Raw genomic sequence first — 22,545 nt, 5'->3', positions numbered from 1 at the left:
GTTCTAAGTTGCTACTAATCTAGTGTGTTTTCCAAGTAATCTTCAGAAGGTGGTGAGCTGATTTTTCTTCCCCAAGAGGGATTACAGTGCCGACTGGTGTTGAGGAAGAAGTTTTCCACTACGCCTCTGCCTGAAGTAATTTGGGGTGTCCCTGTCCTCCTGCTTATCAGGCTTCTGGCAGTTGTGGTCAGAAAGTGAAAAATCTTTATCCCTTTGTAGGTTTCTTCCTTTACTTTCTCTACTTCTCTGAGCCCAACTGTTCTTTCTCAGTCCAAAAGCACTGGTTACAACCCCACTTCGGAAAATCCCAGTAAGTGTTAGAACACATTGGGACTTTGCATGGGGTCAGGGGCCCTGATTTAAACCAGTCAGCAAAACCAGCTTTGAAAGTAATGTAATTTAACATCTCCTTCCTTAGAAAGAAATTTCTAATCTTTATTTCTCTCTTGTAGCAAATACAGCTTTCTTCTTTCCATGATGGGGCCAAATTCATATTAGGCAGTCACCATGTGTCTCATTACATTTTCTCTCTTATGTCTTCTGCAGTATAGAGATGCTTCTCAGCTGTTTTCAGACATTGTTTTTGTTTGTTTAGGCAGATGGATCCCCACCCCATTGCTTTCAAGACATGTCATAATATTCTGTAAGATTTCTGTTTTGCTTAAAATTTCCTTAAATCTCTCTACCTAGTGTGTCTTCCCATGTAAATGTGAATGATGGAATCACCTGGAAATCTTCAGCTGGGTGTGGGTTTTGGGGGTTTCATGTGTTTCAGGCTGCACTTCAGAGAAATTCTCCAAGCTCCTTAGTGTAGGCCTGGCTTGATGTGAATAATTATAAGTGGGTGTAACAATGTTGTGGGTGATAAGTGAGAATACAGGACAAACTGCTGAGAAATAAGGAAAATATACTCCAAAATGGGTACCCTTGTATCCCAAATAATGCCTGCCATGTAGACGTAGCCCCAGAGAACTATTTAAAATGGATAAGATAACAATAGGTAAGTTAGAAATGTAAAGATGAGATAGAGTAAATTGTACATGGATAGTGTGTGGACAAAGCATGCTATACAGTGGTTGGTTTCTACAGATTAACCAAGCCAATCCAAAAACGTGATGCGATGTAATGTGCAAATATATAAAAAGGAAGAGGTTTTCTTTGTACCTTGGGGTGTGCTGTATGTCCTATGCTCACTGCCTCTCAGAGATCCAGAAAGTCCTGGGCCGCTTCCAGCTTTTGAGGTCTTTAGCCATAATAAGATAAAAATGACCACTCATGAAAACAAAATAAGGTACCAAAAAGTGAGACATTTCTGCTTCTCAGTTAGAGATCTCAAGCTTTTAGGTGGATTTTCTGAAATAACAGCAAATTTTCATTCAGAGCTGAATGCTGTCAAGAATCTCATGTCAGCTTGGGTAGCTCATTCCATTTCCTTCTTCCTCCCAATTTTACATTAATTGAGTGGATTTTTTTATTGCGAAGCGGACATTTCTAAATAATCAGACAGTACAAATACTGAAGAGCCTTTTGCACAAGCCACAAATATGAAAGTATATAATGTACTCACAGCTGCATGTATAATAAATCTTATTTTGATAATATACGCTGTAGTTGATCTGAGAGGGCTGTACATTCTAACTTTATCTTTTCTTTTGTATATACTTTTTAAAAAATAGTTTCCTCATTCAGTGTAGTATTACAGGATTAGTCTTTCTACATGTCATAGATTTTGAAAAGCTTGCACAAAATTGACCACTATTGACCTCTGTACAAAAAAAGGGGGTTTTGGATGCATTTAATCAAATTTGACAGAAATATCTGAAATTTACATTTTCAATTCTGCCCTTGTTCAGCTGTCACTAGGAAAGAACTGCAGTAATGTTTTGGAGAAAAAAATTATTTCATAAATTTTAAGTTTGAAGGTTTTGTGTTCTGTGTTTAGGTATGCAGAACGCTTTTTACTCCTTATAATTTTAAGTCTTGACCTTTAGGTAGCAATAAAGCATGTGTATATGTCAAGGAAATAGGAGCTCTTTTCAGTGAGAATAGTGAAAGTAATGTCTCCTATATCTCCATTCCTCATTCCAAGGAGAAAAGAAGAACTACTCTTTGATGGTTCAGAAAATACCTGTTGCCATTATTAGAGCTATTGAAACTTTCCTTTCTCATATAACTATTAGTTATCTTCTTCTAGGTTCCCATAGCCTAGAGGTCAGCAACCCCTGCATGGGTGCCAACTGTGGCATGCAAGCCGATTTTCATTGGCACGCAAAGTGGGAGCTCTGCTCTGTCCCTCCTCCTCCCATGCAGCTTGGAGCTTCCTCAAAACCAGGCCACCTGTAGATTAACAAAAGAACAGCTAATGCTATCATCCACCACCTAAGCAGTAAAACTCCTCATCTTTATTTATTAATAAACTCATTGTAAGCAGGACTATTAATGACTTTTAAAAGTATTACCAGTACTCCTACCAAAGACAGATGTCAAAAGGTCAAATTTCAGCACTCCACCTCAGAAAGGTCGCTAAAGCCTGTCTAGTTTAAAGTAGCTTCTGTCAGGCTTTATAGATGTTTGGGAAACATACATTAACCAAGGAGAAAATCAAGACCAAGCAATTGACAGCTCAATTGAGAGTACAGTATTTATCGTCATGGCAAACAGCTAGTTTGTGTACCATGAGCAAGCACCTGTGATCCCATGATTATAATACCTGAACAAGGAGATGAATAAGCTATGGCTATTGCTAGGCAATCCCTGATCCTTGTTTCCTGAACTAATGTGCTGGTATTTAAAAAAAGGACAAAAAGCATTCCTGTCCTTTTGTGCAGTAACTGCCAACTTAACATTTAGGCAATAGACTTGTTTGCATATGGATTTCAAGAAAATCCATTGAAGCTGGTTTGCAAATCAGCTCATTAGAATGACAGATTGTTTACAGAATTTTGTTTTCCTGTCTGTCACTTTATATTAGTTGCATTCAATAAAGCAAGGTTACAGTTGTACAAAAAGATACCTGAATCAACAGCTGAGTACTCTGCATTAGCCTGAGAGTCTGATTCCTCATTACTAGAAATAGGATTGCTCTAGCCGTTAAAACTGTGGTGACCAAACCCTTTCAGGCAACTTCCCCAGTTGACAAGGGTGGAACCCAAGTGTACTAAACTGTGTCCGCTGCCACCATTCCATTATGTATATAGCAGTCAGTGAACATTGCTAGTGGGGGTTGCTTAACTTTTTCTGGTGAGAGGAGGCAAAGCAGAGAAATTAGCAGCAGTCTGTAAGGGGGATAGAGAGTCTTGTGCCAAATGATTGACAAGTTGCCTCCTGGCTGCAAGCCATCTGCTATCAGAGGAACCTGCTTCTCCATTGAATAGGCAGCATGACATGTGGCCGCCAGAAGCAGTAGCTTAATATCATATAGTCTAATGGGCTAAGCATCATAGTGAAAGCAAGGCTCTTGTGTGTACTAATTTTAGCTCTAACAGGCTCCTTTTGATTTAGCTGCTTGAACTTTCTCTTTTACCTACCCATCCCATAAAACGAGCAAGTATTGCTGACCCTAACTTCAGAAAGCTGTTATAATGACTTATCAGTGTATAGTCTCAGAGGAGTAGCTATGTCAGTCTATAGCTTCACAAAAACAAAAAGTCCTGTCGCACCTTAAAGACTAACAAATTGGTTTATTAGGTCAGGGGTGAGCAAACTTTCTACACTGGACCTCATTTTTTGTCCCTGCTATTAGGTGCCCCCTCAACCTGTCTGATGTAATCCAAACTGATGTAAATTCTGGTTATGTTCATATGAAAAAAACAATTTTGGCATGTGTAAGAAAATAAGTACGCAGAAAGTAAAAACTGTATTAATTGGTGTATAAATGTGAATACAAATACATACAAACAGTAACATATTTCAACATTTTCACCTAGCAGCCAATCATTCTGCACCCCCTTTCTGAAATTTTGTGCCTCCCCAAGGAGGCCCTCCCCCCACTTTGTTCACCCTGTGTGAGGCAATGAACTTTCTTGGGTAAGACCCACTTCTTCAGCTTTTCAGATTCAATTTTTAGATTTCATATCTGAAAAGCTGATGAAGTGGGTCTTACCCACAAAAGCTCATAACCTAATATATAAATTTCTTAATATTTAGGGTGCTACTGGGCTGCTTGTGTTTTATCAGTTTGTGATAATCATCTGCTACAACATTGCTGAGGTCTGTTGTTATTGAAGAGAGAGACTTATGAGGGAAGGCATATAATACCGAGAACATCTGTGGGGATAGGAAGAACTGATTAAAGAAACCGCAAGGGAATAGATTTTCTAATGTGGGGGAGCACAGTGGGGTGGGCAATGCAGGGCAGGGTGAGAATGAGAGGAAGAAAGTGATGAAAGACAAGGAAAAAGACAATCTAGATTGTGCATGTACATATCATGTTCTGCTGCCGTTGCCCTTCAACCCAGAAGTTATTTGAATAATTCTCTCTTGAAACTTTTAAAAACATTAGCAGATGTGAACAGAACTCAGAACAAACAGCTGTGCTCCACTTTTCCCTGCAGCGGAGGAGATTTTTAGCAGTCTGAAGGTCTCTGCATTATAGAAAAAAAATACTTTCTGTTTAGGGGGATGCAAAGCATGCTCCCTGAAGTCCTCAAGTTGGCCTTGTGTATAGTGCTGTGATCATGATGAGCAAAAGTGAGTTAAGTTGTTAAGAGTTTAGAGAGTAGTTTGTAGATCCATTCCAAAATATTATGGCGCCTGGCCATCCCAACACAAGAAGTGACATTTGCAGCAGCCATATCTGAATTTCAAAATAGTTTCCAGACAATTAAATGTGGATTTCAGTATGGGTATGTCTACATTATGCTTCTTGGCTTGAGGGGGACAAACACATGCTAGCTGTGTTCCACCTAGTGTGCTTAAAAATGGAAATAGAGCTAGAGGTAGCATGAGTGGCAGATCAAGCTAGTTGCTGTATACATACCCAGGGGATCTAATTGGCTTTGTATTCAGGCAGCTACTGTGATCTGCTGCCTGTGCTATCCTTAGCTATTTTTAGCAAGCTTCCAGCTTCAGTGTAGATGATTTACCCTAAGTTCCTGATTCGGATACCCACGCTCAATGTTTTATTTTACAAATAGCCCCTTGCAATGAGACAGCTTATGGAGAAAGGGTAGCAAAACTGGGTCTGGAGTGGTCAGTGGATTTCTAGAATATCAATATGAATACACATAATTTACTTGAAGAATCAATTGGTATGTGTGGCATAATTTTATCATAATTTTTTTAAACATTTTAAACTGTTACTGCTGTTTAATATTTCAAGCTAATGACTTTGGAATTGTGTTTTGACCACTCTGACAATCTTTTGTTGAAGCTGGCACTATGCATTGAGTGTAAAAAAAAGTTCCCCAGCAAATATATGTATCGCTAGACCACTATCCTGTGACCAAGATTTTTGCTTATAAAGATCCACAAATTACTAAGTGGAATACACTTTTGTGTTAATTTTCCATGATCATGACAAATAAAAAGCTTTGATTTTTTTTTTTTAAAATTATTGTGCCTTTTTTCTCCCACAGTGAAGTTGAAATTAAAATTTGCAATTAGCTGAACCATTTGGGATCATTGGTAATATTTTTTTGTTTCAAAATCTACAATGCAAAGGAGTATGAGCTATGCAAAGTTCATTGTACTGTACTGGTTTCCCGTTCATGAGGTTACTAACCTATTACCATGAGCACCGTTTATCAGCTTACACGCTTACTTAATACATTATTTATTAGAATTATAGGTATGAAATTAGAAAATTGAATGAGTAATGTGACCTCCATGTAAAACAGAAGTCTCTTATTTATATATGAGATGCATTAAAAAATCCTAAAGGTAGGTGCTTAATTTCAAACCCAGTACAATATCACGTGTAAATGTTTCACTCAGATTCAGGAGTTACTCTGTTTTGTATCCTCCTTTAGAAAGGATCATGAGGAAAGTAGCAGAGGGAGGTGAAAGAAAAAACTAAACTGGGGAATAAAAGGTAAGAGAGGAATATAATCCAGTGAAAAGATGTGCCAAATACATAGCACCCACTTATTCTAGGCTTATTTGAAGGGAGTTTGCCTTTTCCCAGTACAGAGTATAGGATTCTTTTTTCAGAAAAAAAACATTTTTTTTCTTTTAATTAAACATTCTTGGGTAGATTACAAGTGTCACATGCATTCAGTCAAGTTTTGCAAATCCTAAAGTCTGAGAGGTTGCAAAACGTAGAAATACACCGAGTTTATCCATTTCTTATGCAGATTATGCGAGGAAAACACAGGTCAACAACCCGTAACCAACCCTCATATGCCAGACAATTGAGAAGAATTACATTAATAGTTATCTGGCATGCACAGGGAAGTGAGAACCATATGAGAAATGGAAGAATCCTGTGCAAATTGAACATGCACGTGAAAAAAATAGTTATCAGGGATATCTACCTGTCCACTAAAACCCCAATCCCACAAAGACTTGTGCATGTGTTTAACTTTTTAGGCGTGCGTAGCTGAGTGATCAGCTCACATTGTCTGATATTAAGCATGTTCTTTGAAGAACTGAGACCTAATTCATGTTCTGAGACTTCACCATTGCACACTGTTGAGCTGTTTAAAACAGCACCCATTTAATTTTAAAATTAATTTACAATGGAAATATCCTCTTTCCTCCAAATGTGGAATTTCCCTCCAATTTACCTAGGACCACAATCAGAAAGATTCAGATGTGGGCCAGTGGCAGTTTTTCTAGACCAAAACATGATATCACTTGAAAATCAGATACCACATAGCCTTGTTGGCCTAGAAATAGACACAGTATCCCAATGAGAATAAAATATCCCTTATTTTCCATTGAGATTCTGCGTGCTATTTTCTTGTCTATTACTTGCAACAAAATATGAGCCTACTCTTTTCTTTTCCATTGAGTATGGATGCAATTATTTTATGTCAAGTGATACAGTGTATATTTCTATATATGCATGTTATCAGTGCAAGAAAACAGAAGCAAACAACATACCTGCTGTGAAGCTTGGTGGCATATGACCTAAGAACATCTAACAAAAGACCTGTAGACTTACTTATAATGGATCAAATGCTCTAGTGGACAGAGCCTAGGGGCTCTAAACTGCCTTTCTGCTTTCAGTATTGCAGGGTCTTTGGGGGGGCCTAAACAGCTTTTAGATAATTTGGAGCAGCATAAGAGCTGTAGAGTTTTACCCCATACCCTCCTAGCTTTAATACTGTGCCACAGCCCTGACATGTCCGTGATCCAGAGGCTCTGTTTGCTTTATGCCAGGTTTGAATTTCCATCACAGTAGCATTAGCGGGAGACTGTGATCTCTGCTTATATTGTTAATACAATTGTTTGTAGATCTTCCATCTAGAATATACAGTTCTTGTCCAGAACATGGCTAAAAATATTTTGGGTCAAATTATGGTTTTGTGAGGTCCCTATAGAAATCCATATTAAATCTGTGGGTTTAATAATCAATGTTTTTGCTGTCAAACTAGGAAGATTTATGTGGTAAAGATTTGTTCTGGATCTGGTACTATTCAATATTTTCATTCATCACTTAGATAATGAAAAATTGTCCGTGACATGTATCTGGGATGGGTTGCAAGCACCTTGGAGGACAGGGTTAGAATTCAAAATGATCTTGATAATTTGGAGAACTAATTTTAAATGAACACTATGAAACTCAATAAAGCCAGTGCAAAGTACTACAGCTAGGAAGGAAAAATCAAATACAACATGGGGAATAACTCTTTAGGTGTAGTACAGCAGAAGATCATCTGTGGGCTATCGTGAGTAACAAATTGAATATGCACCAACAATATGATTCAGTTAAAGAAAAAGCTAATCACTTTCTAGGATGTACTAACAGCAGTGTTGTATGTAAGTTCGGTTAGGTAATTCCAGCTCTAATTCAGTACTAGTGAGTTCTTCATGCTAGAGATTTGTGTCCAGTTTTGGCACCACGCTTCAGGAAACGTGCACAAATTGGGGAGAGTCTAGACAAGAACAACAAAAATAATGAATATGTACAAAATATGACTCTTGAGGAGGGGAAAGAACGTGATAAGTCTTCAGATACCTTAAGGCCAGTTATAACAAATACAGTGATCAGTTGTTCTCTATATCCTTCCAGTCCGACATTTCTGTGATTCTAAGATTCTGTCCTTGAAATGGCAGGATATAATGGCCTTTAAGCCTTTTAGACCTAGAAAAGGCTGTTTTCAGGAATTTCTAAGGATGGTACATTTTAAAATTATCTTTTCTCCCTTTCATTGAAAGTCAATGGGACTTAGACTTGTAAGGGTCAAACTCACTTTTGAAAGTGGAACTTAACACTACTAGATCTCTTAGACCTTACAATATCAAATGGAGCAACACTAAAAGTTGGGTCCAATTCTGCTTTTGACACTGTTCTAAGCCTAGTTAATGAAACTTCTCACATATGGCAGAAATAACCTGCACTAGCAAGTCTTCCACCTGATATCCAGAACTTAAAAGTTTCAGTTAAGCAATCCAAGCTTTAGACTGCTTGTTTAATCACCGTATCATGTTAGGTTCATCCAGTGGTAGTCTTTTCCCTTTGTAAGAACAAAGGACGTTTTGATCCTTCGTAGGCAATGATTGTGGTCATACATCATAGGTTGGACTGTGTCCCCACATTGCTAAATGTGGAGGGCTCATTACGATGTGATAGAAGTGCATATTGAGGGGTTACTGAAGAGAAAATTGATCTTACCGTGGATCTTCCCAGTGTCATTCTGAAAGAAGGAAAAAAGCTGTATACATACATAAAAGTAAGAGCTAAATTACACTTGAGGCCAAACTAAATTGTGCAGGTGTGGCTGATGTCACTATTTCGTTGTACCTTTCTAGACTTTTAATGAGGAAGGACAGAAATAGTTAACCTGCATCATCTGAAGCTTCCATTCGTCTTGTTTTATGGTCTGAAGGTGATTATGGTTCCTTAAAGTATTCCAAAGAAAATAAATGGTCTCTTGATTTGCTGTTCTTTGTCATGTTCATAAATACACATTTTGTGATGTATACTGTGCATTATCTGGTTCCTTTAATCCTCCAGACTCCAACTGGCTCACAGTAGCGGTGCAGACAAAGTGTGTTTCATCTGTAGTTTAATGTTTCTTTTGATGGCTTCTGAATGAGCAAGACCCCAGTGCACAATTGCAAAAATAATGTTTCTCGCCTTAAATGTTTTTCTTACTAATCAAATATAATTTTTTGAAGAGGCAGATGTTTCTGAGGCCTAAGCACTGGAAAAGCATTTCTTTTTATTTAAATTCCAGTAGTTTTAAGCTGCTGGGCATTGTATAAATAATGATTTAAATACATTTGTTGAGCATTTGCCAGGACTATGAAGAAAACTTTTTCTTTTAAGTCATTTTTAATTCAAAATTATAGTTTAATGGAAAAATTCTTCTAGTGGTTATTGTATAGAAACTCATTTTTGAACAAAATAATTCTTCCATGTGAAAAAAGATAAAACCTATTTACATAAATATAAGTGCTTCCAAACATCTGCAGTTCGAAGTACATAATTCACATTGACACCAAACGTTGTTTTGTGTTTTGACTGGAAGAGTTTGGTATTATTTTTGTCTGAAAAGGAAAGAGTTGTGTAGCATCCAAGTGGCAAGATGCTTGCCTCTCAAGCAATCATGATAAATTTGGGACAAGGAGCAGACTGTTCAAAAAAGGAAGAGAAACGGTCAAAATCTAAGAATGCTTATATTCTATTAGGAATCTTTAAGTTGGGTGCTAGTTTCATCTCAAGATTTTTAAAAAGAAAATTACAACTGAATAATAAAATTAGTAAAATCAGTTAAACTGTTCCCATCTGCTTCATATTATTGTGTTCACTCATGTCTGTAGATGACTGAAAAAAAAATTACAGGTAAAAAAGTACCATCGTTTAAAAAAAATATTTTCTAGTGTTCCGTGTTCAGACTATATTAAGAGGTGTTTATGACAATGCTAAAGTGATTGCTATTATAAATGTCTCTAGTACTTATCCCTTCCAGAAATACCACTCTGTCCAGTAAGAACATTACAGTGAACAATTTATTTTGTTTGTTAATTTCTTTTTCGTATATTTTTATTAAAATACATCAGAATTTATTTCTGGCTAAATTGCTTTTTGCTCAGCAAAATACTAACATTCTCTTGACTCTGCATAAGGAGATATAAAACATTTTGACAGAAATGCATCTATGCAATTGTTAAAAGGAATACCTAAGTTGACCATAACTGAAATAAATCAAAGAGGGAACATTTCTCTCCCTTTGCTTGTATTTACTTTTGGCATCGGTTGTAAGTTAGATCATGTCAATGTGACTACTTCCTTTGTATTTTAGCAATGATTTTAGAACAGACCTAACATAAAGCTTTGGAGTAATCCTGTTGAGTTTAATAAAATTGCTTGCACTCTTAAATATGTGGCTGAACTGGACCATGGTCATTTTGACCTAAATGGTGTATCAGAATGCACCATCTACCTTTATGGAGTTGTACTGAGGTCAGTGCAAACTTGGAAATTTAAGTTCGCACTTGTCAAAAAGATCCACTTAAACATCAACAAGGGAGGAAAAAGCTGATATAGATGGTATCTCTTTCAAATATATGTGCTGAGTTCCAGATAATTCTGGTCCAAGTTCTGCACTGGGTTATGCCTGGCGCAATTTCATCAAACAGATGAACAGGTGCCAAATTTTGGCCTCAAACCTATGGTGCAAAGCAGAAATGCACTTACAATTTGCATAGCCTATTAAAGGTACAATGCATTCTCTTCCTTTGGAGCATCTTGCTGTAGCTGCCCTTTTCACTTTAATTAAAGCTTCCCTCTGTACAAAGGTGTTGTGAAGCAATCTAAAAAATAAACAAAAGTGATCAGGCACCAATGCCCTGAAATTATATTCCTATCCCATTACAAATGTAGTTTTCTTGCCCTGTGTGGCCTCCCAAATTATTGTGTTGCTTCTATAGGCAATAAAACCTTGGTCTTCTCTGGGTTGTGTTGTAGTTAGCCTTAGTGGTCACTGAACCGCTGTATTCAGATAAGAAATTTGTAATTTGATCACCTGGTGCATCTGGTTTGATGAAATAGAGACATAGGTCCTCAGCCAGCAAAGCACTTGGGCACATGCTTATTTTTAAGTGTGGGCCTAACTCCACTAAACTCAATGGGAATACTCATTCTTAAATCCTTTACTGAATCAAATCTGTAGAGCTGGGTGTGCATTGCACAGGAGGGAGAGTGGATGGCTGTTAATCCTGTATAAGCACCACCTCATTTCCCTCCCACACACTTAGAACAACTAGGCTGTGTCTACTCTGTCCCTCCCTTTCGGAAGGGGCATGTAAATTCAGTGGATCAAAAACGTTATTGAAGCACTGATGTGAATATTCAGCATCTCATTTGCACAGTGGCAGCCACTCACCCATCAGAAGTGCTTTCAAGATGCAAAATAGCCGTGTAGATGGGGTTCCTTCCAAAGGAAGTCCCACTTTCGAAAGCACCCTTCTTCCTAATTTGTTTGAAGGAACCCCATCTACACGGCTATTTTACATTTTGAAAGCAGCACTTTCAACGTGGCAGGTGGCCGTCATTATGCAAATGAGGCTCTGAGTATTCATATCAGCGCTTCATTAGCATTTTCAATCCACTGCATTTGCATGCCCCTTCTGAAAGGGAGGGGCAGTTCAGATGCAGCCTTGGAACTTCAGCCGTTTCTCCAATTACTTAACATTTCCTTTCTACTCTTTGTCTCTAACATTTTTGATCTTCTTCTGACTGGAAAATGAAGTCCCGTTAGAACACAGATTTTAGGAGTCATACTCAGTAATGTGACAGAAGCAACGTAGCCATCAGTGTAGATAAAAGAAATGGTGAGTATCAACATCTCAACTAGCTGTAGACAAACCCTTTGAAAGAGAATGCTGGGGGCTTACTTCTGACCAGCTGCTACAAAGCGTTGTCATGATTCATCAGTAGTGACTATAAAATCATAGTAAGCATTAGTGCCTTTTAAAAAAATAAAATAAAGAGGAGGAGCCAATACTCAGCGTTCTCTGCACTCCCAGCCAATCCCAAGGCTGGGGCTGCTGAGGTGATGGTACTCAGTACCGGAAGCAACCAGCACAAAAAAAGTACTGGTAAGCATCATGCTAAATATAACCTAATTTTCTAATGAAGAAAAACATGATGAGATGTTTTCTTTGCTCTCCTCTAGCTCAGTTTTGAATCTACTCCAATCCACTTGCATCCCTCCACACCACTGGAACTGTCATTTCCATGGCTCTAATAATTGCTTCCTATTATCTAGGACACCCTATGCCATGTTTATCCTCTTCAGTATTCTAATGCTGTCATTCTTTCCTTCTGGAGCATTCCTGACACTGTCCTTACATGGTTTTCTTCTTTCCCTCTGACTGTTCCTTTAGTGTCCACCTTCAGCAGTTCCTCCTCTGCCCTCTTCCCCACTTCTGTAGGCAGAGCCATAACTAAGTGTTTTTGCATCCAGTGCAAAGTACTATTTATGTTCCTCCTCTCCTTCAAATTAAAAACATTTCTCTAGTGATTATTATTATTTATGTACCCTGATTCCTGTGAGCTCCACCAGCTTCCCCACAGCCCCATGGATCCCTTTCAGCCCCTGCATCCCTGATCCCTGCTCCTGCATCCTTCTGCATCCCTGGCCCCTCCCTCCTACCCCATGGGCTGGGGAGTTACCAGTGTCTCTTTTAGCATCCCCCTCCCTTTCCCTAGCTCTCCCACCCTGGCCAGGCTGTACCTGCTCCATATTCTCCCTCCAGCCTCTCACAGCCCCTTCCCCACACCCCTCTTTACTTCCCTTTATCCCCCCCACTCACAGTTTCCCCCATCTAAGCTCTGTTCCACAGAGCCCCAAAATTCTCCACCTGCCACCCCCTGATTCCTGTAAGTCCCACCAGCTTCCCTCCAATGCCCCACTGCTCCATGGCCCCCTTTCACCCTCTGCATCCCTGTCCCCGCCTCCTGCCCTCTTCTGCATCCCTGGTCCCATCCCATCCCAACGCCCTTTGGCTCTCTGAGCTCCCTGCCACCTTTCTGGCCCCCACCGCAGGAGATGGTGCCACTGCCCTGCCCTGCCCAGCCCAACCCTTTGCTTGGGGCTCTCCCCACTTTGTCTGCAGGCTGCGGATCTGGAGCTAGGGTAGGCAAAGTCAGGGGCTGCCCAGGGCAGGTTCCAGACTCGGCCAGGCACAGCAGGAAGCTGGGGAAGAGCTCTCCTTGCCCCACCCCCTCACTGACTACTACCTGCACACACCCCACAGGAAGCAGCTGCAGCTCAACCCGGCCTGCCAATGCACATGGTGACAGCAGCAGAGTGGGACTGGGAAACCCAGCCCCAGTTGTACAGAGCAGCCCTGCCCCTGCCCCCTCCTGGAGCAGGGGGCAAAGCCCTGCAGCATAGGAGAGGAGATCAACCCATTAGCTCACAGAAGCTGCCCACCCAGGACAGGACAGGAGCCAGCACAGACAACCCAGAGGGGGAGAGACCTTGCAACTTACTGGAGCTCTGTCCCTGAATACACTTTGCCCAGGAAGAGCGCCCTGCTTGCCCTGCCCTCATTCCTCTGCTGCCTATGTGGTCGTACACACTCTGTTCTTAGCTTTTCATGTTTTCCCTCTCCTGTTTTTATCACCGTGGGCTCATTGGTTTGTGGATCCAACTACCTCCTCCATGATGACTTTCACACCTACCTTTTCTCATCTTACTCTGCTGAATCTCACTTCTGATGCTGTCAGGTGCACAGAAAGAGCAATGGATGTGTGATAGGCCTCTAACACCCACCTAAGATGCTGGAGCAAAGGGTGCTGAGCAGTACCACACCCCTTTCTTGAAAAGGTTTTCATTCTATACAGGGTTTGTGGTTTGATTCAGCGTCTCTCAGTTCCCACCACACAAACTGTTGCGGCACCCTTAGGAGTTTCAAGCAAGGAGAGGAAGAATAAGTATTTAGTTTAAAAACATGCTTCTGTGCTCTCTTCTCCCACTTTGAATGTGTCCCCATCACTGCATCTCCTTTGGGGCAGGGAGATGCTTCAACATCTTTCCTTCTGTCATTTTGCTTTTTAGCTCCCCACAGTATGTCTCCCCCTCCACTTCTGAGCCCGCTCGCTCTCAGGCACACACCAATTTCTTTCTCACATGTGCTCACATGTATTATTCTCTCACAACAACTGACTTCTTTATTCTGTTTTACCCCTGTGATCCTGCAGTACCAATGCAAAGATCTTCAGTCCCTCCAGGTCTGGGGTGGGTTACAGCCTCCAGAGGGTGGAGAGAGACACCCACCTTCCCCTGCCTTCCCACTCCAGACTCTGAGGATCTTCACCCCGCTCCTGACTGAGGGACTAATCTAGAATGGCCGCTCTTCCCCAAGCTCCCAGTTGGAGGAGGCACACAGCAGGAATATCTTCTCCTACCTCAGCCCTGGTGGAAGGCAAGACCTGGGAGTGTCTTTTCCTTTCCAGGCATAGTGGTGCAAAGCTCTCTGGAGGATTCTTTTGTACTGCTTTGCTCCCAGGCCTAGCAGGAGGGAAATAGATGAGCTGAACTGGGTGGGGGTACTTCAGCTCATTGTTTCCATTGTGCAGTGAGGGGGTAGGAGTTGGTCGGCAAAGGCTAATTATGTTGTCCATCATATCTGTCCCTTTCTCACTATCTCACTGAAATTCATGGGTGTAAAACTAAAGCCCTCCCTACAGATGTAATTCAATAGGAGGAATATAAAAATCAAGTCCAAAGTGATTAAAATTTAAAATGTCACCATATGCCAACACTTAGTTCCCATGCAGTGATTCTCTAGACACTGCCGTTGTTTCCTCTTTTAATTATAGAAGAACTTTGTGCTGAGACGATACTTTGGTGGATGGTGAGAAATGTTGGTGTTTTAGTGGCAAATCCTGTACAAAATGGAGATGCATGTAGCCAAGGGAGCAGAGCTGGGGAGGGGTTTAAAGATGACCACTGTTTGGGTTATAGGCTGTTGGCAACACTGAGTTAAGCTGCAACAGCTCAGGTGTACCCCCAGATGTTATAACAATTGGTTCTAGGAAACAGCAATGAAGGGTCCTGTGGCACCTTATAGACTAACAGAAAAGTTTTGAGCATGAGCTTTCGTGAGCACAGACTCACTTCATCAGATGCTGGTCTTGGAAATCTGCAGGGCCAGGTATAAATAAGCCAGAGCAAGAGTGCTCACGAAAGCTCATGCTCAAAACTTTTCTGTTAGTTTATAAGGTGCCACAGGACCTTTCGTTGCTGTTACAGATCCAGACTAACACGGCTACCCCTCCGATACTTGTTCTAGGAAAGTGTCTTCTGTCTTCTATCAAATTCTTTCATCCTTTTTTGACGTTGCACACCTGACGTCTGCCTACACAATGCCTCTTGACTGCACAGCTTTCCTTAGTGGCAAAAAGCATTTACAAGAGTGAGGTGCGCCTTAGTGGGTTACATATGTGAAAAACCAGGAAACGACACATTGCCTTTACCAGTACTCTAATGACCTCTTCCCAGCGAAATCTCCAGAACTCCTCTCCATGCTTATCCCTGTTGCCTTTTAGTGATGCTGTGCATGGGTGTCATGATTATGTTCTAAGATATTTGATCTAGGAAAGAAACAGTTTTCTGAAAGATTATCCCCTTTCACATAATATAGTATGGAGCTTAATTCAGGATTTCTTTGGCCAAAAGTTTTGTTTTAAATTAGAATTTGTAAACAGTCTAAAACCTACTTAAGTTGATGTATGATTTTAAAATATTTTCACTCATCTCTGATATTGTTAGCCTATAGCATGAATGTTTCACAAATAAGTATCTTCACCAATTTGATATGGCAGGCTTTTGATATGGAAATTCTCATTTGTAATACTAAAAAATAAAAAGCTTTCTTTAGGCTTCTGTTTTCTTAAAAGCAAACATCTGACGTTTCCTTGTCAGGATTAAACTGGGCCATGTCTTTTCTCTGCCCTGCTTCAATTTTTATGTATGTTTTTGGAAGGAAGTTCAACATGGGGAGAACCAATAAAAATCATGTTCTTTTAAAGAACGTCTATTTTTATTGGACCATGCTACCAACCAATAATACTGAAGTCAAAAATGTTGGCTCAAATGAGTAGTATGGCCACATTGTCTAAAACTTTTTAATATTCAGTCCAGGCAACAAAAATATTGGTTACAGTGAAATTTCAGATACTCTTGACCCTTATGCAAAATGAGTGTTGTTTTAGTAAAGTATTATTAGTGCTAAAAAAATTCTAACTGTACAACATTTTAAAGTTTTTTTATGCTATATGCATCATTAGCACATAAATAAAAGATCGTCACTGTAACAACAGTTCTTCATAGACGGGTCATAGCTATGTGTTATTTTCTAGACTGTTCGAAGTGTATTTGATTTGCAATGTACCTGTAAGTGGTTTGGTTAATGAATTATTTTAAATGAATTAGTCTATGCCTTCTTTTCAGGTAGCTCCATCATTAAAAATTGTTAGTCTTAAAGGTGCTACATGACTGCTTGCTTTATTTAATTAATTAGATACTTTTTCTCCTGTGATGTGCAAATTAAGTCACAAATTTCATTTTGGTTTTGTTTGTTGATATCCCTAAAATGGACTCCCTCAAAACTAGTCCAGATTTTCTTCTGTCAAAGTTTATTTTGCTGAAAGTGAGATCATTTTATCCACTTAAGATGAGAAAGCCCACATCTAGCATATTTAAATCAATGTAGATTGAAATAAATTTAATTCTACCAGCTGATTTGATGTGTGCGCATGCATGCTTTGCCCTGCTTCTCTTCAACTTCCTGGCATACCTTGTGAGCGGACAAGATAATGAAAGAATCTTGTTGTTTCTGTGTATGCCAATGTCCTGCCTTCACAGAAGTGGAACAAAAAGAGTAAAATAAGATTACAAAGCATGCACAGAGGCCCGCAGTTGTGCAAAACATCAGGAATATTAGGTTTTATATTGAATTGTCCAGTAGCTATTTTTAATATTACCTATGTAGCACTGTTGTTTTTGGCATCCAGACAGGAGCATGAATAAAGATGTGTGATATTTTTCAGGTGGATTAAATTTTTAGCTCATCAGTGTTACCCCACTGTGTTTCAAGTGTCACTGGTACACTTACATTTAAGAGATTTCAAGGCACAAGACTTTAAAAAGGAAGGCATTTTTGAAAAGTTAAATTGGCAAGTTGGCTGATGTTGCTGGTGAAGACTCTTGTCTCATGATTAATGAGTGAATTGATTTTTAAAACTCTAGTGTTGTGAGTCTGCATGTTAGAGGGTTCTTTTGTCAGTTCTTTTCTGGCTTGTGCCTCTTTGCCTTTTTTAAACATTGGGCTGATGTGCTCCATGCTTCCTTACTCACTAGTCCTGCATCATGACAGATTATACATTTGTTAGGAAATCTGATTCCTTATGTAGCTTCCAAAATAAGCGAGGGTCACAAACTATTTGTGTCTAAATTTTTAGTTTTGTGATCACAGTTCTAGTGGCCATATCATCATTTATCTTTATCCCTTTTCTCCAGGTGTATTGTGAATATTCAGCAGAATCTGTTCATCAACTTTGAATATTCAGATCCTGTGCCATTAAACTTCTCCATGCTTTTGTTTCCAGTAGTGCCATCAGAACTACTTCCCTCTGCTTCCCAAGTAATATGTTGTCTTAAAAATATTTTGCTTTTGCAAATATTTTCAGCAAATAGTCTGTCTTCTTTGGGTTTTGCTTAGCAATTTATCTGACATGCCCTGAGTAATCATCATCTCTTGTTCCCTTTCCCTGTTTTTACAAGAATAATTTTTCTGCTAACTATTAATTACCCAGGTCAGACAGGGTAGCTGGGTTTTGCCCGTCATTATTATCTTTAGACAAAGGTTAAATCTGCTTTGGGTGCCAATTTGAATATCCTAAATACGTTAGCATTTAAAATAGTTATTACAGTTAACTCTTCGGAGTTTATATGCACACACTCAGAATAGTTTTCTGTTTTGTTCTTGATTGCTTGTTTAATAATCAACTTTTTAAAATGAACACTGTTTAAAAAAACTAGTAGCGTCCCCCAAGATCTGGTGTATGTTTGGGAATGAATGTAGTCTCTGTTTCATTAATATGTACTGTATAAATCTGTATATCTATTTCGTTATTTAAAAGTGAGGGGTTTTGCAAAGGTAAACACTTTATGTTTTCATATTCCATTATATTTAAATATATAATAGGACAAATTCTGCTCTGTTTCACTGGTGCAGCTGAGATAAGAGTTTGGGTCAGTGTCATATTAATTTGTAAAATATTTAAATGCTATTTGGCAGAGTTTCTTGATATACTATACCTGATACCCGAGTTTTTCCTTTGAACAGTTGGATCAGAACAAGACAATGAATAAAAGCTTGAGTTTTATATATATGTATAAAGTGTGTGTGTGTGTGTGTGTATATATATATTATACAATCTCTCTCTCTCCCCATATATATATATGGGGAGACAGAGAGAGATAGTATAAGTCTAATATGATTTCATCTCTAAGGTTACAACTTGCTTTTGCTGGAAGCTTTTTCCTCTGCAGAAATGGTGATGGTGTTATTTACATTAATTCATTTGGCTTCTTGGAAAAAAATATGCCCCAGCTCCTTTGCTTAATGGAATTCTTTCCTCGTTGCAGTGCAAACGGCTGGAGCAGGAGCTTCATCATCTGAAAGAGCAGAACCAGACTTCAGCAAACAACACGAGACATCTGACTGCTGAAAACAATCAAGAACGTGCTCTGAAGGTAAATCTCCGTTCCTTCTTGCAGTCAAATTAAGGTTGTAAGCCCATGGTGCCAGCTTTCCGTGCTGCATATATCAGTTGTGTACATTTCGGCAGAAGTGAGCTATGGTGTTTGCCAACAACCCCTTCTTTAAACACAGATACAGCACCCTTCTGTTATGGTATTATTTTATTTTGTGTGTTGTATGAAAACAAGAAGAAAGAAATAATATATTCTCCAAAGCAATGGACTGTGCTGTGATAACAAGCACTAAATTTGGTTTGGTACTGTTCTTGCAATATTACATTTTTCTAATGTGTAGAAAACTGTGGCTGTTTGTCACAACTGCACAAAACTAACATTTTAAAGCTTGACTGTTTGATCTGCTCTCAGCCACGTGTGCTATATTAATAACAATATTGACCTATACTACTAGTGACCACATAGTTGATACTGTTATTTGCAAAATGGTGGCTTATTTCCACTGGAACTGGAAGAAAGAATAACAAGCTTTGTCAATAAGGATGATAATTAGGAGGTAGAGCAGGCAGAGAAAAGACTATGAATAGATGTGATAGAGAGTTTCTTCTTTAATTTGAGAAAGTAGCATTGTGATGTTGTTGAAATGGGTAGCTATCTAACTGCAGGCAGCATTTTATGTGAGCATAAGAGAAATTGCCCAATTAAGATGCAAAATCTTGTAATTATGTTCAACCAATAAAATGTTCAGTAATTTATTTCCTGTGGATATGCAAAGGAATGAAAATCTTCGGTAGGAGACAGTTTTCCTATATCTCTTTAATCTTGCCACTTTAAAAATGTGTTTTATTTAGGCAGGAGGCAATAAATATACTTCATTTATAGTAAAAAGTTTTGTTGCTCTTAAGAACATGAGAGAATTGGCATACTTGGTTAGTAGATTAGACCTATGCAAGACAGCTCATCTCGATCTGATGGGTTTTCTCTGTCTTTAAACCTTGGTCACTTTCAGGGGTACATGTGCAACCTTTACACTGCAACAAAGGAATTGAAAGTTGGCCTCTCTGTTGACAATAAAGCTGATCCAGAGTTGGTTACTATGGAGTGCTCAAAGGGCACTTAAGTCCAAAGAAATTTGAGACAGGTCCTAGAGTAGATAATGGCGACTATCAACTGACCTATATACCTCTTGTTTAGTGATTCCTTCACTAATTACAAAAAGACAGTATAGCACTTTATCGCTATGGATACAAAAGGCTGAATTTTCAGAACAGACCCCACTTAATTTCTAAAATAATGGATGTAACTTTGCATGCATATATATTTGTGCATTCAGATATGCAAGTGAGTGAGACTAGCAGTCACACACACAAATCCAACTTTTTGCAGGAGCAGAAGCGTGACCATATAGAACTGTATGCACATAACAGCAAATGAGCAAAAATTTTTGAGGAACAATTTTTGGAAACAGATCAATTAACTGAAGGAAAAAATATTTGTTGAACAAACCAGAAGAGATTCAGTTGCATAGAAATGCCAAGATTTTTATGAGTTGTCAGTAAAATCACGGCTGAATATTGCAAAATTAAGTATATACTAGCGAAAGTAGTACAGCCTCCTTCAAGGTAAGCGATAGACATCACAAAGAGAAATTGTAGATCCAGGGCCATTTACAATCACAGTAATTCAGTTCCCTTGAATCTGTAACTGATCAAAACTAGTGTTTGATTTCCAATGATAAACATTTAAAAGATTTTAAGTAATGTCTCATAATTATGTTTAGTTATTTAATGTCATTCAGTGGTTGCTGGAGAGACACTTTCCATCAGAAAACAAAAATATTTAATTTATATTATATTTTTTCCATTTAATATGATCTAAAATGATGATTATGGCATAATTTTATTTTCAGAGCCATAGGAATAACCTAATAGTTCAAGTTGCAGCTAGATTTATATTTAATCCTGCTATTGCTGACCCTATATCCAGTCCTCAAAGAATCTTAGTTCTGTCTGGCCTTTCTCAGACATATTTATTTTTGCAAAGTTCGAGGTCAGTTAGCCAAGTTATTTTGGAGATCTGCATTGTGGATGGCTCTTCACTTTTGGAAAAGCTGCATTTGGAGGGTTTAATATGATACCTCCACAAGAGTTTGCAGTGATCGCAGATGTGTCGTATTTTGCTGTCCCCAGAGAAGACTAGCCCCTTCAAATACTTTTAGAAGGGTTGGGTGGTTAATTTGAATTAGGGACTTGGAATCTTTGAAAACTCCCATCAGGAGTGCATGTAATCTCTGATATGTAACTAAGTTTTCATTTAGGACGAGAAGCTGATCTTGTACTTTTATTGTAAAAATAGCCTAGAAAAAGATTATTCTCCTGTTGCTACTTTCCTTTAGCCACTGCCCTTTATTCCACTTGCTTATATGGCTGTTAGCACCAGAGCTCACTGTGACAGAATTTTTACACACTAATTCCCCCCGCCCCACACACACCTTTCTTATTCCAGGTCACCAGCTCTCACCACTGCAACGCTTCCAGCAGTGACGGTAAACCTTTACCACCCTTACCATAGTCATAAATCTAAGAGCCCTGTCACCTCAGCCACAGAACATCCTCTAGGTCACTTGACCAATTTCAGGGAAACATATACAACATAGAGTACGAAAGCAGCACTCTTCCAACCCTCCCAATTCCCACTAACCCGCTCTGATCCAGGGAAACAAATTTACTTCATCCACCATGTCACTATGGCATGATTCACAATTGTGAGTGCCAGCCTCAGAGCAGAGTGTCAGAAAGCAGGGCAGGCACCCCAAGCTGGTATGTTCTGTGATTAGATTTTCTCAACCTTGTAACAAATGTGAACTCCTGAAGTGACCCATGGAGTCCCCAAGGGGACTCCAGTCTATCTTGCCACCCAGCCTAATTGGATTTAATAGTAACAGAGAGGGAGCCGTGATAGTCTATATACTATCAAAACAAAAAGCAGTCCAGTAGCACTTCAAAGACTAGCAAAATAATTTATTAGGTGAGCTTTTGTGGGACAGACCCACTTCTTCAGACCAGAGTCTGTTCTAGTGCTACTTTACTGCTTTTTGTTATAACTGGATGTAGTGTTAGTTGATAGTCATGTGCCAACCAGCTGCACAAGATGCCTTTTGCTTCTAGCACCAATAGACCGGTCACTATCCTCAGGTCAATTTTTGTACCTCAGAGGTCACACCAAAGACAGCACTTGCAGACAATCCTATAATAAACTAAGTAATTGTGAAATAGGAATTAAAAATGAGAATTATTTGCAGGTTAAAGCAGGCAACAAATGAGTTACAGTTTATGGTTCCCAAGGGTGACAGGACTTTGCAAGTATTGAATGTCTTTTGGGGCAAACCTGGGTAGACTGGGGATCTCTGCTTCTATTTCCTATCTCCAGTCCTGTGAGAGAGAGAGAGAGAGAGAGAGAGAGAGATATGATTGTGTCCTTGATTTATTCCCTTCTTTCCAGCATTAAAGCTGATGGGACAGGCTTTCCTGCACGTAGCACCTTCATTAGTGCAAGAAGGCCATTAAGCAAGTCTTGGTATTATGATGTTCCACAATAGCTCATTTAGTTTTGATAACAACAAGAAGTGCTGTGGCATCTTATAGACTAACAGATATTTTGGAGCATAAGCTTTCGTGGGCAAAGATCCACTTCTGAAGCAGGT

At 39.2% G+C, this 22,545-nt stretch overlaps 1 protein-coding gene across 3 annotated transcripts in view; it reads left to right on the top strand.

Moving 5' to 3' along the window:
* The window catches only part of MIPOL1 (mirror-image polydactyly 1), a 300,707-nt gene that overhangs the window by 134,054 nt on the left and 144,108 nt on the right, over positions 1-22,545 (top strand). For all 3 annotated transcript variants that reach the window (XM_074998812.1, XM_074998811.1, XM_074998813.1), the window contains one exon: positions 18,774-18,881. In XM_074998812.1, coding sequence (XP_074854913.1) covers positions 18,774-18,881 — 108 coding nt within the window. The remainder of the gene's footprint in view (positions 1-18,773; positions 18,882-22,545) is intronic.

Source organism: Carettochelys insculpta, chromosome 6 (assembly GCF_033958435.1).
Source record: "Carettochelys insculpta isolate YL-2023 chromosome 6, ASM3395843v1, whole genome shotgun sequence".
In the NCBI taxonomy this organism is placed as follows: domain Eukaryota; kingdom Metazoa; phylum Chordata; order Testudines; family Carettochelyidae; genus Carettochelys; species Carettochelys insculpta.
The sequence above is the reverse complement of the archived record's forward strand: the minus strand, read 5'-3'. Positions and strand labels throughout refer to the sequence as shown.